At 40.4% G+C, this 15142-nt stretch overlaps 1 protein-coding gene across 1 annotated transcript; it reads right to left on the bottom strand.

The window, feature by feature from the left end:
- Positions 1-6783: 6783 nt before the first annotated feature.
- LOC139922852 (L-amino-acid oxidase-like) lies at positions 6784-14973 on the bottom strand. Its single transcript, XM_078291800.1, has 8 exons — positions 14945-14973; positions 13589-13645; positions 12007-12230; positions 11457-11569; positions 9390-9591; positions 8948-9016; positions 8005-8141; positions 6784-7579 (listed from the first exon to the last, which is right to left on the bottom strand). The coding sequence occupies exons 2-8, from the start codon at positions 13623-13625 to the stop codon at positions 6784-6786; spliced, it is 1578 nt and encodes a 525-aa protein (XP_078147926.1). The 5' UTR covers positions 13626-13645; positions 14945-14973.
- Between the last annotated feature and the right edge of the window lie 169 nt (positions 14974-15142).

The raw sequence follows: 15142 nt of genomic DNA, 5'->3' as shown, positions 1-15142 counted from the left end.
TTTCACATCTGAAGAAGTCAACATTTTCTGTGGGGTCCCACAAGGGTCAGTTCTTGGTCCACTGCTGTTCAATCTATACATGCTCCCACTTGGTACCATCATACGGAATCACAATGTATCCTATCATTCCTATGCTGATGATACACAGCTGTACGTCTCACTTTCCCTAGACCTTAGTCCTGTAAAGGCCCTGGCACACCAGCCCGACGGTCGGCCGTCGGCCAATGTCGGGCCGTCGGTAAGCGTCGGTGTCCCTAGTTTTTGCGGTGTGTCCCGCACCGTCGGCACTAGTCGGACCCCTGTCGGACCCCTGTCGGCGGCTTTTCGGCCGATTGAGCATGTTGAATCGGCGTCGGAGCCCGTCGGTGAGAGAGATCACTCTGATTGGTAGTTCGTGTTTTGCCTCTGGATGACTGGACTGATAAATTCCTTCAACATGTGGAACTGAACAGGAAAGAGCCGAGCAAAATTTTTAAAATCGGAGGTTTCATTTATCTCCAGCTCTCGAGACAGGTTCGGGAAAGCCCCTTGAGCCTGTCGCTGCAGTATCCGTGATTTCACCCATTTAGTGCGGTTTCTCCTTATTTTTCGCCTCCACCTCTTCCTTTCTTCTTCCACAACCAAAAGACCAAGGGCTGACAACGCCAGTGCCATTTGCAACTTCTTATCAGACATATGGTTATTTCCCCTCACGCAGGCGCAGAACGTACGTGCTAGTTGGCCGTCGGCTGTAGTCTTTGCGGTGTGTTCAAGTGCAACTTTTTGGACCAGACGCAGGCGACGTGAGGCGACGCAACAGTCGGCCTTCGTCGCCGCTGGTTCTTTGATGTCAGTTTGGTGTGTCAGGGCCTTAAATGAACTTGTCAGATGCATTGATGACATCAACCACTTAACAAAAAACGTAACAAAAAAAAGACTGAGATCCTGGTAGTAGGCCCTAAAGCACAAAGGCAGGAGATCCTATCCATGTTGTCATCATTGTCTCTAAAGCACAGTGAACATGTCAGAAACCTGGGTGTTATTATGGATGCCAATCTTAACTTCCAGCATCACATCACCAGTATTACGAAGACAGCTTTTTACCATTTAAAAAACATTTCCAAACATAGGAGCTTCCTGTCCCAGTCTTACTCTGAAAAACTGGTCCATGCATTCATTTCCAGCAGATTAGATTATTAATGCCCTTTTTGCAGGACTTCCCAAGAAGACAGTGGGTAGGCTCCAGCTCATCCAGAATGCTGCAGCCAGAGTGCTAACTGGGTCTAGGAAAATAAAACACATTACTCCTGTACTGAGATCACTTCACTGGCTCCCGGTACAGTATAGAATTGATTTCAAAATATTACTGCTACCCTAAATGGTATAGCTCCTAAATACATTTCCGACCTGCTCACTGGCTATAAACCAATCAGATCCCTCAGATCATCAGGCATGTGTCTCTATAGAGTTAAATCTAAATCAGGTGAAGGTGCATTTAGTCACTATGGTGCTGTTCTCTGGAACAAACTACCTGATGACCTGAGATCTGCTACAACTGTATCCTCTTTTAAAAGCAGTCTTAAAACATTGTTTTTTTCTCAGGCTTTTGGTAGTTAGTGTGTGTATGCCTTTGTGTGCGTTGTATGTGTGGCTGAAAGGTTATTTTATTTATGTATTTTATGTGTGTATTCTATCTCCTTATCTGTTTATTGTTACTATTTTGTCTTTTACTGTGATGCACATTGAGCTTACCTGTGTATGAAATGTGCTATACAAATAAAATAGACTTGACTTGACTTTAGAGCCAGTGGAAAATTTTGCTCATTGTCAACCCCTGCTCTACCTGCTGACTCACTGTTAATTCAAATAAGAAATTTGGTAATAGTTATTGGGTAAAATTCTTTACACTTTCGGTACTCTGTGCCAAGAGTGCATTTCCAAAGAAGTTTGCACAACTGCATGCCGTCAATTCCCCATAGCGACTCAAAGACCTGAGAGGTGTCACACCCTTGACCGTTAGTAGAAACAATCACAATAGAACATAATACAATAATGTGTGTACTGCCAATTTTGTTTTTCATGTTCCCTTCTCACATTTCTTCCTCCTCTACTCACTCCGATATGCTCTTATCTTGAAGTTGTTGTTTTTTTAATCCATAACCGTGGTGTTCATGTTTTTGTTATTCACCCAATGTTTGCGGGTCTGGTGGACCCACAACATTATTTGGTGTTTAAAACAATACAGCCATGACAATTTATGTAAAAAGCCACACATGTAAAGCTATTTATGTGTTGTGTGTCTCCCTCAATTTGTACCTGGCTGGGGTAGAGTGTGGGAAAATACTGAATTAATAATTGAGTTTCGAAATAACATTGTGCAAGATTTTGTGTGGGAAAAGCAGGAGGAGACAGGTTCTTGGTGCTATGTTGAAACAGCAGGTCCAGGTAGGAGGAAGACAGCGTGAAGGCACACAGCACAACAACTTTTTTGTTTAGTTTGTACTTGTTTTCACCTACACACACACTTTCCCACACTTTTATCACCCTCGGGTCCAGTGGACCCGAACACCACATATGTAATATAAATGTGTAGGGGGTGCAGAGTGTGAAGTAATGGGACAAAGTAATAGGACGATTCCTAGTTTGGACTTTGTCACATGATTATTCAACAATCACAGAAATATTGTCAGGCCACTGTGGCTCTGACCCTTGTGCACCTTGCTATTGGTTGCTTGTAATGCTGGTGAGCTAGGAACTGAAGCTTATTCTGCTGTTGAAATAAACTGATGAGTAATGACCGTGTTCCTAAAATCCTGGACAGGTTGTCACATACAAGACGTGCAAGGGGCCATTCCAAAAAAGAGGGATGGGATGTATTGGTTTTTCGGTAACACTTTAGTTGGGTAGTCCAAAGTTGATACTCAACTATCAGGTGACAAAACAGTAGATGTTCACCAAAGTGTCACTTGTCTATTTGGTGCCCATTTTTAAACCTAACTGAACCCTAACCTAACCCCAAACCTACACTTAACCGTAGCCCAGACATTAAATATCTATAGACTACTTTTCACACAATTATGAGTATCACTTGAAACTCAGTGTACTTTTAAGTGCCACAGTATAGTCACTTGAAAGGAAGATGAGTGTCAAAATTGCACTATCCAAATAAAGTATGACCAGATTTTCTAACTTAAAATTATTGTTGGTGACCGAGTATCCAGGTCTGGTGTTTTTGGTCAAGAAGAAGACTGGACAACAACCGATGGTTTATATACAGAACATGATTAAAAAACTAATTCTGATGCTTTTCTGAGTTTTTGAATTTTCATGTCCTGTAAATGGTCAGCAAATGTTCTGTATATAGAACTTGCCAATGCAATAAAGGCATTTTATTTTTTTTCACTTGAGTGAAAGTTGAGTGCCTTGGCTTCTCTCATCAGTGGAATATTTGTACCATCTGCCAAAGAGCATCTTCTTGCTTAGAACAGTTGATAGTTTCAAGAAGCTCTCCAGTCCCATCGTCTTCAATTCTTATTTGAATGGCTTTCCAGATGCATGACTCTCTACTCATGTGCACACACACACACACACACACACACACACACATACATACAAACACTCCCTTAGTAACAAGAGCATTTCATCAGTCAGCAGTGAGTCAATCTTTATTTTAGACTTTCCTCAGAATGTGAGTCATAGGACTGTGAAAAAAAACACTATTTTTGAGGTTTGATACATTCATCCTGGCGTACATGTATTATTATTATTTTTTTTAAGTATTTTGTCTTCATTAAGACAGTTGAAAGGCTGACAGGTCAGTGGGTGGTTGAGATACTGCAGAGAAGGTTGTGGTGCATCATCACTGGGTGCATTAGATCTAAATCAACCTCTGTCTATATGTATGACTTTTTAGTGTGCTTGCCGTAGGCAGAGCACACTCTTACTATCTTGCATACTTCTTCTTCTTATTTTTCCGTACAGATTTTTGATTCGCTACTCCTCCAGTAGCGAAGTACAGTTTTTACAGTACATAGACATATGAGACATCAAAACGTGCGGCTCATTGAGGAATAGTGTGCTATTATGTTTCTAAGAGATTTGTCTTGTAGTTTTTGCGATATTCGCGATTAAATGCAATTTTTTGCCCCATTCACTTACATGGGATTTTGCATAATTTTGCATAAAAGTATCTGTAGCTCAGAAACCATAAGAGCTACAGTTCCCAAACTTGGTAGATAGGTTCAAAGTGCCCCCTTCTACTCAAAAAAATTACACCAATTGACGTAATGGTGGCGCTATAACAGCCCTCTTTACGTTTTGGTCCATAACTTTTGAACTGTAGTGTGTAGAATCAAAATTCCGCCTAACTAGATTTTCCGCCATTTTGAATTTTGTCCAAAACATTTTTTTTGCTGCTACTCCTACACACCAAATTTGCCACACAGCATGTCTGGACCGTCCTGCACAAATGTGCTGATTTGTTTTTTGATATTCTGTACCGTTTTGATGTTATTGTCTTACAAAGTTTGATCAAATGTTGTGGGCGGGGCCCATGTTTTAAAAATTGGTATAACTCATGAACGCATTGTGCTATCCCATCCAAATTTGGTACATTTGTGCACATATCATGTCTCAGCCAACCTGTAAAATTTGGTGTCATTTCGCTAATTGGGGGTGCTACAGCAACCTGTTACATTTTAAATGATCGTAACTCGGTGACTGTAAATCGTGGAAACACAATTCTTTTTTCCTTGGATTCTCTTTGTTCCCTAGTACCCTAGCAACCAATAGTGACACCCTAGCACCCACCTACCAAAACCCTAGCAATCACCTAGAAACACCCTAGCGACCACTGGCGAAACCCTACCCGCAACTTAGCAGCACTCTAGCAAAGACCAGTTCAAAGTGACTGTTGCTTGGACGGCAAGCACACTTTAAATTTTCTGAAGAAAATTTAGCCTTTTCTAGTTTTCTTTACTCCTTTGTAAAGTGCTTCAATAATTTTGTGTCGATATTCAGTCTGAGAGTTCGATAAGTAAGGGCCTTGTTTGCTAGAAAATCAGCCTTAATGTCAGTAATCCATATGAATGTTATTTTAATGCTGACAAGATGGAATTGCCTTTTCAGTAACCTTAATTTGAAATTCACTGCAAACATAATTTACCATTTCAATCACAAAGAGTTAATATCTAATAGGCTACACATCCATTTGGGGGAAGTTTGGTTCTGAAATGAATTATCCACAGTTGGAAAAATGTGATACTTAGGCCTACTCTAACTAATCTAGAACCAAAATTAAATCACGCTATGGTGTGTATAAAATATAGTGTGATACTGTTACCTGGCATGACAGAGGTAATACTGTAACACTACATTTTAGAGATATCAAACGTTGAACTTCTGGTGATGATTTTTTTCCCCAAATGGATTTTTAGGGCTTTGGAATAGAACTCTTAAAATATTGATCCAATTCTTACAGTGTCACTTGCCTGCTCTTTCTCTCTCTGTATTTACTATCTGTCATGTCTGTTCACTGTTATAGACTGTCTCTTGCTACTCACACACACTCAGCACCGAAATAAAGCATTGATTCCTAAATGGCAGCCATTTGTTTGGTTGTGGTTTGGTTTTGTGATGATTTTGTGCATGAAAAGATGTTAATCTCAGTATGTTTACAGTTTACATTGTAGGCATTTTGCTGATGCTTGTATCCAGAGCTACTTAACAATGAGTGAAAGGGTGAAATAACCTTAAATTCTTGGCTTACCAAGTTTGCAAGTAACTGGTGGTAAGGTAAGGTCAAGAGACATGTAACAAATGATATCTGTGTCCCGTGATTGATCATGTATGATAGAGAAGTTTTGGGTAAGAAATATGCAAGGAGAGAAGGTAGAAAAGTGTTTAAATAATAGGTGGAGAGTGGGGAAAATTGATGGAATGATGTAGGAGTATATCATAGATAATAATTAATAATAATAATAATAATGGGATGGGATCTTTATTGACCACAGAGTCAGGACCTCGGTTTAACGTCTCATCCGGACGGTGCTCACTCACAGGACAGAGTCCCTGTCTCTGCCTAGTAGGCCTAGTTTAGTTGTTTGGACAAATGAAATTATTTTGTCTTTATTGTTGTGTACTTTATTGTGTGTTTGACAGTGAAATAAACACTTAATAGTCCAAACAAGTTTACTTGTACAACCAGCAATGAAGGTGACTTTTAAACATTTGATGAAAAATAATTTGTATTTTGTTATATTCTTAACTCTGCATAGGCTACCTGATATGGTTGTTGTTAAGAATATGAAACATATTGTGATATGAAGTTTAGGCCATATTGCCCACCTGTAGGTGGAATATATAAATAGCTTAAAGGGGCAAAAAGTAAGGTTTTTTCTTCCTGATACCACAAAATGACCATAATGTATGGGGATGTTGCATTTTCAACTGCTCAAAGATGGAGAACAATACTATGAGTGAGCAGTCGCGGTTGCAAGGCATTTGGAAGGCTAAAACCCCTCATTCTCAAGCCAAAAAAGCAAATTACAAAGCAGTATTATTATGTTGTTGCAAGTGTTTGCCTATTGGTTGTCAATAGAGGTTGACAAGGGTCATAGATTACTTAATGCCCTTAATAAATATATATATATATATATAATTCATTGTAACTTCAAATATGAGAAATGAGAGAAAAGTGCTGCAATAGAAATAGTACATTTTGTCTCCTGGCAATATAAATTAGATATTGGATTTCATTATTGCTCTTCATTATCCTTGATCGCCCTGGACTCCACACTAAAGACCCTAGAGCTCTTCTCGGCCTTGAGTTCCAGTTGATTCAGTCACATTGTTGATGTTCATGGCAGCCCTGATTGCAGATTTCATTGCTGTCTCGATCCAAGCATGAGGGAAGGCTGTGTGTTCGCCAGCAAAGTGCACCCTACCCTCGTGTTGGAAGAGCTCCTTAGCATAATCCAAGTGTTGGTAGGGAGTGAAGAGAGCGAAAGCACCCAGGCTGTAAGGATCCTCGTCCCACTTCTTCACCAGGACTCCTGTGCAGAGAGACCTGACATGCTCGCCGTGGATCAGCACCAAATCTTTCAGAACCAGCTCTTTCAGGTCTTCGTCGCTTGCGCCTTGGAAGAGACGGGAGTCATCAGACCAGGTGTAGGAAGTCAAGAGGACGCCAATGGTCTCATTATTTGGGAAACTGTGGCTGGGGTAGTAGATGTAACGTGAGGGCCGGTCGGTGATGCTCTTCCCTCCTTTGATGCCGTCATTCTCCCAGAACCTCTCGCTGAAGGTGAGGATGATTTTAGTGGAGCTGTCATAGTGGACCGACCTCAGGGCCTCCATCTTGTGGGTGGAGAGAGGGGGCTGGAAGTCGATGAAGAGGGCCGCCTTGGCTGTGGTTGTTACCAGGACGATGTCGGCGGGCAGGTCGGTCAAAGAGGATTGGTTGTCCTCCTGATATGATATGGTTACACCTGTATCTGATTGGCTGATGCATTTGACCTTAGAGTTGAGGAGGATGGTGGATTTGAGGACGCTGAGAAAAGCTTGGGGGAGGAGATCTGTCCCGCCGGTCACTTCATCGTATCTTAGAAAGCAAAAAGACAAATTCAAATTCTTGTATACATGCACAGAGAGAAGTGCATTGGCTATGTTGTCTGCCATTTTTGTCTTTGGGGTTTAGCAAGGTCAAATTTTATAGAATACTAAATGGATGTATCATCAAAACACTGCTTGGGGTTAGGAAGAGGAAAGAGGAAGTGTAGCATGTTTTAACATCACATTTAATCCACTGAAGATGTGTCATTTAAAAAAAAAAAAGCTATTTTGAACAGTGACAAAAGCCAGTGTTGGATGTTTGGTCTGAAGAAGAGGGAGGAGGGAGTGTAGCACGTTTTAACATCACATTTCATCCCCTGATTTGTTTCATACGTCGCCTGATCTGGCAAGGGATTTTAATCTTGAATAACTCAAGATGTGTCATTTTCGGATGTGTCGGATGTTTGGTCTTACTTGACGTCGTCGCTGATGTCGGTCTGGTCGTAGATCATCTCAGAGAGCGCCGTGTACAAGAGGCTGTTTTCATTCAGCAGGTCTCCAATCATCCTCACCGCTTCTCGACTCAGACCACCTTCTTCTATCAGATACTCCTGTGAAAAAACCCAAATGTTTTCCACATCGTGCAGCGGAATGGTTCTATACAACATTTGTATTTAAGACTTTCCAGACTGAAAAGGCCTGAAATGTAAAAAAAAATAAAAAATAAAAAAACATGGTGAAGGTTTCAAAAAACATGGTGACTTTGCACATTGGCGGCCCCAAATGGCAATGAGAGGTGCTTGTTTGCATTTTGCGGACTTCAAAACCCAGAAATCATGTAATGTGACGTCAGTAAACTAAATGTCTTCTTCTTAGTGTCTGGTGGGGTAGAAGTGGTGAAGAGATTTGCCAATCGTTGGTGAGTCCAGCATTCTCTGGACAGAGTGCTTGCCTGCTGTGGTTTAGGAGACACTTTTGTATTTAGCACTTTAGTACTTAAGTACTTTAGCACTTAATACTTTTTGTACTTAAGTTTTGATTCATCACTTCCTTTGCAGCAAGAAGATTTTCCTCAATTCATCATTTCCTGTGCGTCTAAAATTCCTGCCAGTGGCCATACCCAATACCTGAGTTTCATCTGGCAAACAGGGCAAATCTACAGTGATGGGACCCTTTTTCTATTGCAGCCACATTTTGTGATTTAGGCTGATAAAAATTATTGTCTAGATTTAAATATCCAGATTAAAAACATTACAAGCAACCAATCCTAGGAGTGCAAGGGTCAAAGTTATAGCATCCAATCAATGAAATACTAGCACTACTTAGGTATAATGGAGTAGTGAAAAATAAAATGGAAATATAAATTTGACAAGAGAAATAGAAAGCAGTTTCTTATGTATAAAGTCATTGCTTTTACCTTCACAGCATAGTGGTCATATTTTTTCAATGCAGCACAGCAGCCATTTGCCTTCACTTCATCTTTTACCTGCAAAAAAGATAATTTGCATTAAGATGTCACTTGCAGTGGTTTACACACAATAACCCATAAGCTCCAATCGCCTGTGGGTCAAATCCATTAAATGACCCATTTTACATTTAGGCATTTAGCTGATGCTCTTATCCAGAGTGTCTTATAATGAATGAGGAGTAGGAGTTCAATGGGCTCAGTATCTTGCTCAAGGACACTTTGAACGGGCAAAAGGTTGTTGATATACAGGATTCTTTCTAACCACTATACCACTGCTCCAATTCTCTCTCTCTCTCTCTTTCTCTCTCTCTCTCTCTCTCTCTCTCTCTCTCTCTCACACACACACACACACACACACACACACATCATCATCCCTCCCTCTTTCTCGTACCTTCTGCAAAGCCTGCTGTAACAAGTCGTCGGCTGACTTCCCCTTCTCGCTTTCCGTCAGGTTGTATTTCAGGAAGTCAGGGTCTTCTTTCACTGTGTACGTCCTCTCCCGCAGCCCGTTCACCAGGTAGAAGGTGTTTTCGTCATCCATGATGAATTCATTTAGCTTGATCCCCAGTTCTTCAGCAAACCAGTGGACAATGCTGTTGAGAGAGGAGGTGACGGTAGCCCAGAGGTTAGTGGAGCGGGCTTGTGATTGGAAGGTTGGGTAAACTGGAAAAATCTGGGCTGGGACAGTGAACGAGTAATGTTCCCCCTCGTCCTCAATAAGTACATACTGTTGAGGTGATCTTGAGCAAGATACTTAATGGTGCTAGGTGTAGCATTTTGACATCAATAAATCATGGGTCGTCCTGGTGGCTCAGTGAGCTAATCCCACATTTATGTCATATGGGAAGAAGTGTAAGAAATGGATCACATCTTGTTGTTACAACAACAGGATTTTTATGAATTTAAAACCAACCATAAACAAACAGCAGCAGTCATTATTCACTTTTTGCCTGCCCCATGACAAAAAGTCATGGCGGAACCACACCGCACCGCATCAAGTTCCTGGTTCAGGCAGTCTATGATGTCCTCCCCAGTCCTTCCAACCTGCAGTGCTGGGGCTTAGTGCTGGGATACTCGTTTGTGTCCGCTATGCCCAAGAAGGGCACTCTTGAGCACATCTTGAGCTGCTGCCCAAAGGCTCTGGAAGAAGGTCATTACCGTTGGCAGCATGACTATGTGCTTTCCTGAATTTCCCCAAGGGGGTCAATAAACTGCTATTTTATCTTATCTTATCTTATCTTAAGACCATTGCAGAGGCCATCTGCCATCAACATGAGCAAGAGATCCAAGCCCACGGAGCAGACCATAAGCTTCATCAGAAGCCAAGTTCAACATCAAAAGCAGCTGCTGGGCTTCTCAAGACCGCCCAGGACTGGCAGCTGGTGATGGTGGCAACTCAGGTTTCCTCAGCATATCGCCATAACCCCTTAGACACGACATTCTCCTTGCGTCAGAGTCAGCAAAGTGCATCGTCATGCTGGAGCTAATCGACTGGGTGGAGGAGGCCTTTGAGCTAGCCCGGTTAGAAAAGGCTGGAAGGCTAGGTGTGTGCCTGTGGAGGTAGGATGCAAGTTGAGGCCTGATCAACCTCAGCCGGGGCAAGAGAGGGACACTCTAGACTGGGTGAGGATGTCTGATGTTGAAAGACCTGAACAATGACCCTAGGTTACATCAGTGATCATGTGCCCTAGCAAAGCATTGAAAGATGTATCATTTCAACTGTAAGTAGATTTGATTGTATTACTGGTAATTTAGATTTTTATTGTCTTGGACTGCCGACATTGGTGAATTGGCTGCAATGTTGACACACTTCCTCAATTTGTCACGCCAAGAGGAAGAAATCGGAGCTGCAAAAAAGTCCCATTTATCCTACTTGTAATTACCACTAGGAAGTTGACGTGAATGGTTGGGAGGTCATATCGTTAAATCTGATATTACATGATATATTATTATATATATTACAGTAAATCATTACCACATTAATTTTGAGAATTTAGGTACAGGTACATTTAAGTACAGGACCATCAGCGAGAAGACTGGTAGCCTCTACACTGTATTTTACATTGTGTGCGGATTTTGTAGAAAATCTGCTGGATTGCTTTACGGCACAAAGGGAGTTTGCTTTATGGCACAGAATCTTTTATTTGGGGCGAAACATCACACTTCAGGGGACAATGGAGCAACGATGACAAACAATGTGTGGAACTGTAAGAATGTGACACTGTGAATTGAGCCATTAAGAACAAATGTCATGCTTGAAAATGCACAAATGTTTTTATTCTTATTATTATATTCGAAAATGTAAAACACATCACTTCCTGTACAGCAGAGGATTTTTGCCGGGAAAGTGCTACCAGACACCGGGTGTTTAGAACAGACAGCTTTCTTCAACTGGATATAGGTTGGATCATTGTTGTGTTATAGCAATTGGAAATAGAGAGGATCAAGTTTTACTCACAGGTGATAATTTGGGATCCTCATAGCCCCCAGGTCGGCATACCAGCCCTCCATTTTATTTCTGTAGGTATGCACCCGTCCTCCAACACGACCATCAGCCTCTAATATGGTTACCTTGTTCAAACGGCACACAATCCAGGTAAGTCACATAATGTTTGGAGAGTGGTGAGCCATAGTTACCAGGGACACACCACCATGTTGGAGGAGTGACAGTATAAGGAAACATTGTAATGTTATCATTTCTTCCTCTCTATCTGAATGCAACTAATACAAATATTGATTAAAATAAACAATTCCATGCATATAGTCTTATTCTTAATACTACAACTACTACTATTACTTCTAATAATAATACTAAATATACTATGGTTGCAGTTTGTTCCAAAATTAAATATCCCGATTTGAAAAAAAAGTTACACCTCCCATAAAACCATTGATAGCACAAAAATTATAACAAATTTTGGTTCTTTTTTAAAGAAATAGTAGGTGATGACTTTAGTTGACAAAATGAGTATAGCACCAGTTTTAAAGTTACAAAGTGCTGCATGTACCTCATGCCCTGCATCCTGCAGTAATTTGGCAGCCGTCAGTCCAGCCATTCCAGCCCCGACAATAACAACGTGTTGTGGTTTATCTGTGTGGGGAAGACCTGTCTTTACTGTCTGCAGCAGCTCATCATAGTCCTTGTCCTCCAGGCATTCAGCCAGACTGTCTTTTAGGGTCACATCTCCAGCACTACATTGGTGCATTATGAGCACTAGTACAGTGAGAGGAACTGGAAACACAGAGATAAAATACAACAATTACTCCAAAATGGAACTCAAATATCAAGTATCTTTTCTTACTTTTATTGATTCAGGGATATATGATTTGGTGTGCTTGCTCTTTTTAAAGAGCAGTTTCCACAGTGCCGATGGCTTCAAGAGCTAAAATCAGGTCGAGCAACTACAAGTGAGACACTTCACTGTTCTTTACCTGGATGCTATGAAACTTCATCATGGAATTGCAAAGAAAAAATGTTTTTTTACCCAAATTAAGTCTGTTCTTTGAGTAAGAGATAATGTACAGCGAGCCGGTCATTACATCACAGGAAGCCCCAATAGGGTGAATCAAGAATCAAGAATCTTGATCGCCCTGAAGGGGTTTATTTTGCAATAATGACCAGCTTTCTGTACATTATCCTTCTTCTTATGTTTATTTACCAAAGACATTAAACATATGATATTGATTTAAAATGATTTTATCACTAGCCAAAATAATTTACAAGCTTCCGCCAAAAGGCTACTTCAGCAGGACTGGACTGTCTGCAGCAACCAAGGAGTAATGTCTTTTTGACACAAGGTGTTGGCTGTTAATTTGAAATCAACAAATTTCTTTATGCAGAGTGATATGATTAGATGTGAAACACTAGCCTGCATTGCATTTACAGGCATTTAGCAGATGATTTACGAGTCCAACAGTAGAAGTTTCAGTTCCAATTTTAAAAGCAACCAATAGTGAGTACATGGGTCAAACCAACATCGTCTAGACATTATTTCACAAATATTCCTATAAAATCTCTTCATTTCATCACGTAATGATAAACACCAAACCACTGAAAACACCCTTGTCGCTGAAAAGCAGAAGTATAACCACAGATCTACAATGAGTGCAGACTAGGAAAAGCTCATGCAATTCACTTGCACTAAGAGCACGTGCTCTTTTTCAACACCATCCTGTTTCACATTCACATAGCTACATTCACATTGGGAGCTGCCCAGTACAACCAGTGTTCTACTGTTGGCCATGGAGCGGCTCCCACCTGGAGCTCTTGCTTAAGGTGCCTTGCTTAAGGGCATCTCAGTGATTTTTAACAGAGCGGAGAACATTACCCATTCAACTCCCCCATCCTGATTATCTCAGCCAATCCGGGAATTCAAACCGGCAATCATCTGCTCACAAGCCGGCTTCTCTAACCCTCTACACTTCTGCCATCAAGTAAAATTCGATACCTACATGAGTGGGACAGTCCAATATTTCAGTCGAGATGAGTTGTTAATTTTTGAGTAAGAGTTTGGAGTTCTAAAACATCCCTCCAATATTTTGTCTTGAAAAAAAAAAGAAAAGAAAACAATATTGCCACAAAATACTTACATAACTTCCATTGCATCACATGTGGGGCCATCTCCATTAGAAACCTTATCTTCCCTTCTTCATTGGTGCCATGAATAGGAGGAGCAGGAACAGAAACATACACAAGACAAACGCAGGGATGCAAATGATCAGCTGTTTCCTTCAATCCTGGAAAGTAACTGGATGCGTCTGACAGAAACCTCTCTGTCATTTTACTGTGATTGACATTACATTTACATTTACATTTTTAGGCATTGTAGTTGCTCTTATCCAGTGAGTGTAACAGCAGAACAAAGCTGAACTCACTGGATCAACAAGATTACAAGCAGTAACTTCAGTAAGTTTTTTTTTTTCACCCATACTTTTTTATAGAACAGGAGAAACGCAAAAAATTACAATTCCCACTGCCGTCACACTGCATATAGTTCATATTATTTGTATATTTTCAGTTTTCATTCATTTTTTCTTTGTCTCACTATGATCTGCTGCTGCTATTTTGCACACACTCATAATGCATATGTCATACATTTTATTCATACATTTCTACTTAACACAACCTAGTCTTTGGTAGCGTTACCTGTATATTCTATATTTATATTCTATTTTTCTTTGCTCTATCGGTAACGCCACAGTTTCCTAATAATTTCCTAGAAAGGAACTGTTAATTTCTTGGGAAGTTTCCTGGAAAGAACCTTGAAATGATGTAGTAGTTATATAGAAAATGTAAGCAGTATGGTGGAGTTGATAAGATACTGTAAATTTCCTGGAAAGAACTGCAAAAAAAAGAAACTATTTACTGGAAAATAATAGGCAGAGGTCAATTTGGTAACCCAAGTCATTATTCATTATATGAACAATTCAATTGTTCAATTCCTTCCTCTAATTTCTAATGTGCTATATAACTACTACATAATTTCATGGTTCTGTCTTGGAAACTCCAAAAGAAATTACCATTACCTATTACTTACCAACTACAGCTACCATTGAACTCTTTCTCTATTTTCCCTATAATTAGTACATAATGTAAAGGTTCTTTCCAGGAAACTTCCTAAGAAATTAACAGTTCCTTTCTAGGAAATTATTAGGAAATTGTGGGCCCAGAAAATAAAGCGCTACCGTTATATATAATACTATAATAATAAAGCGTTATCTATCCTATTAGTATTTGCTGCTGCAATGACCTGATTTCCCCATGAGGATCAATAAAGTTTCATCTAATCTTATATAGTATCACATTTTGGAAAAGAACTCTTCATTCATCCAGCAGAGCAAAACAACTTAGACAGAGATTTTATTGTCACTTAGTGAGAGATAGCGGCTATAAATATTGCATGAAATCGATAAAATAAGAAAAGAAATGAAAGTGAGTTTTCTTACCCTCTGTGTCAAAGGCCAGGACCTTGATGGTCAATATCCGCCCTTACAGTATCTTGAAGTAGAATCATAGTCCTTTATATACTTTCCCTCGATGCTGTAACTGGTTCTCATCTGACTTGCCTCGCCGCAGGGTGCATGACCCTCTGCCTTTTTATTTTCAACAGGGTTTGGTCATTGAGGTTTTTGCTGGGAAATCAA

The sequence above is a fragment of the Centroberyx gerrardi genome, chromosome 23, assembly GCF_048128805.1.
Source record: "Centroberyx gerrardi isolate f3 chromosome 23, fCenGer3.hap1.cur.20231027, whole genome shotgun sequence".
NCBI lineage: Eukaryota > Metazoa > Chordata > Actinopteri > Beryciformes > Berycidae > Centroberyx > Centroberyx gerrardi.
This window is presented reverse-complemented; position numbering and strand designations above follow the sequence as displayed.

Excerpts from the sequence above, each read along its gene's own strand:
- LOC139922852 (XM_078291800.1), bottom strand. The coding sequence starts at position 13,625 with ATGGAGATGGCCCCACATGTGATGCAATGGAAGTTAT. Across the intron at positions 11,570-12,006 it reads TGCAGGATGCAGGGCATGAG|GTAACCATATTAGAGGCTGA; the intron begins GTACATGCAGCA and ends CGTTTGAACAAG. Across the intron at positions 8,142-8,947 it reads ATGACCACTATGCTGTGAAG|GAGTATCTGATAGAAGAAGG; the intron begins GTAAAAGCAATG and ends GTTTTTTCACAG.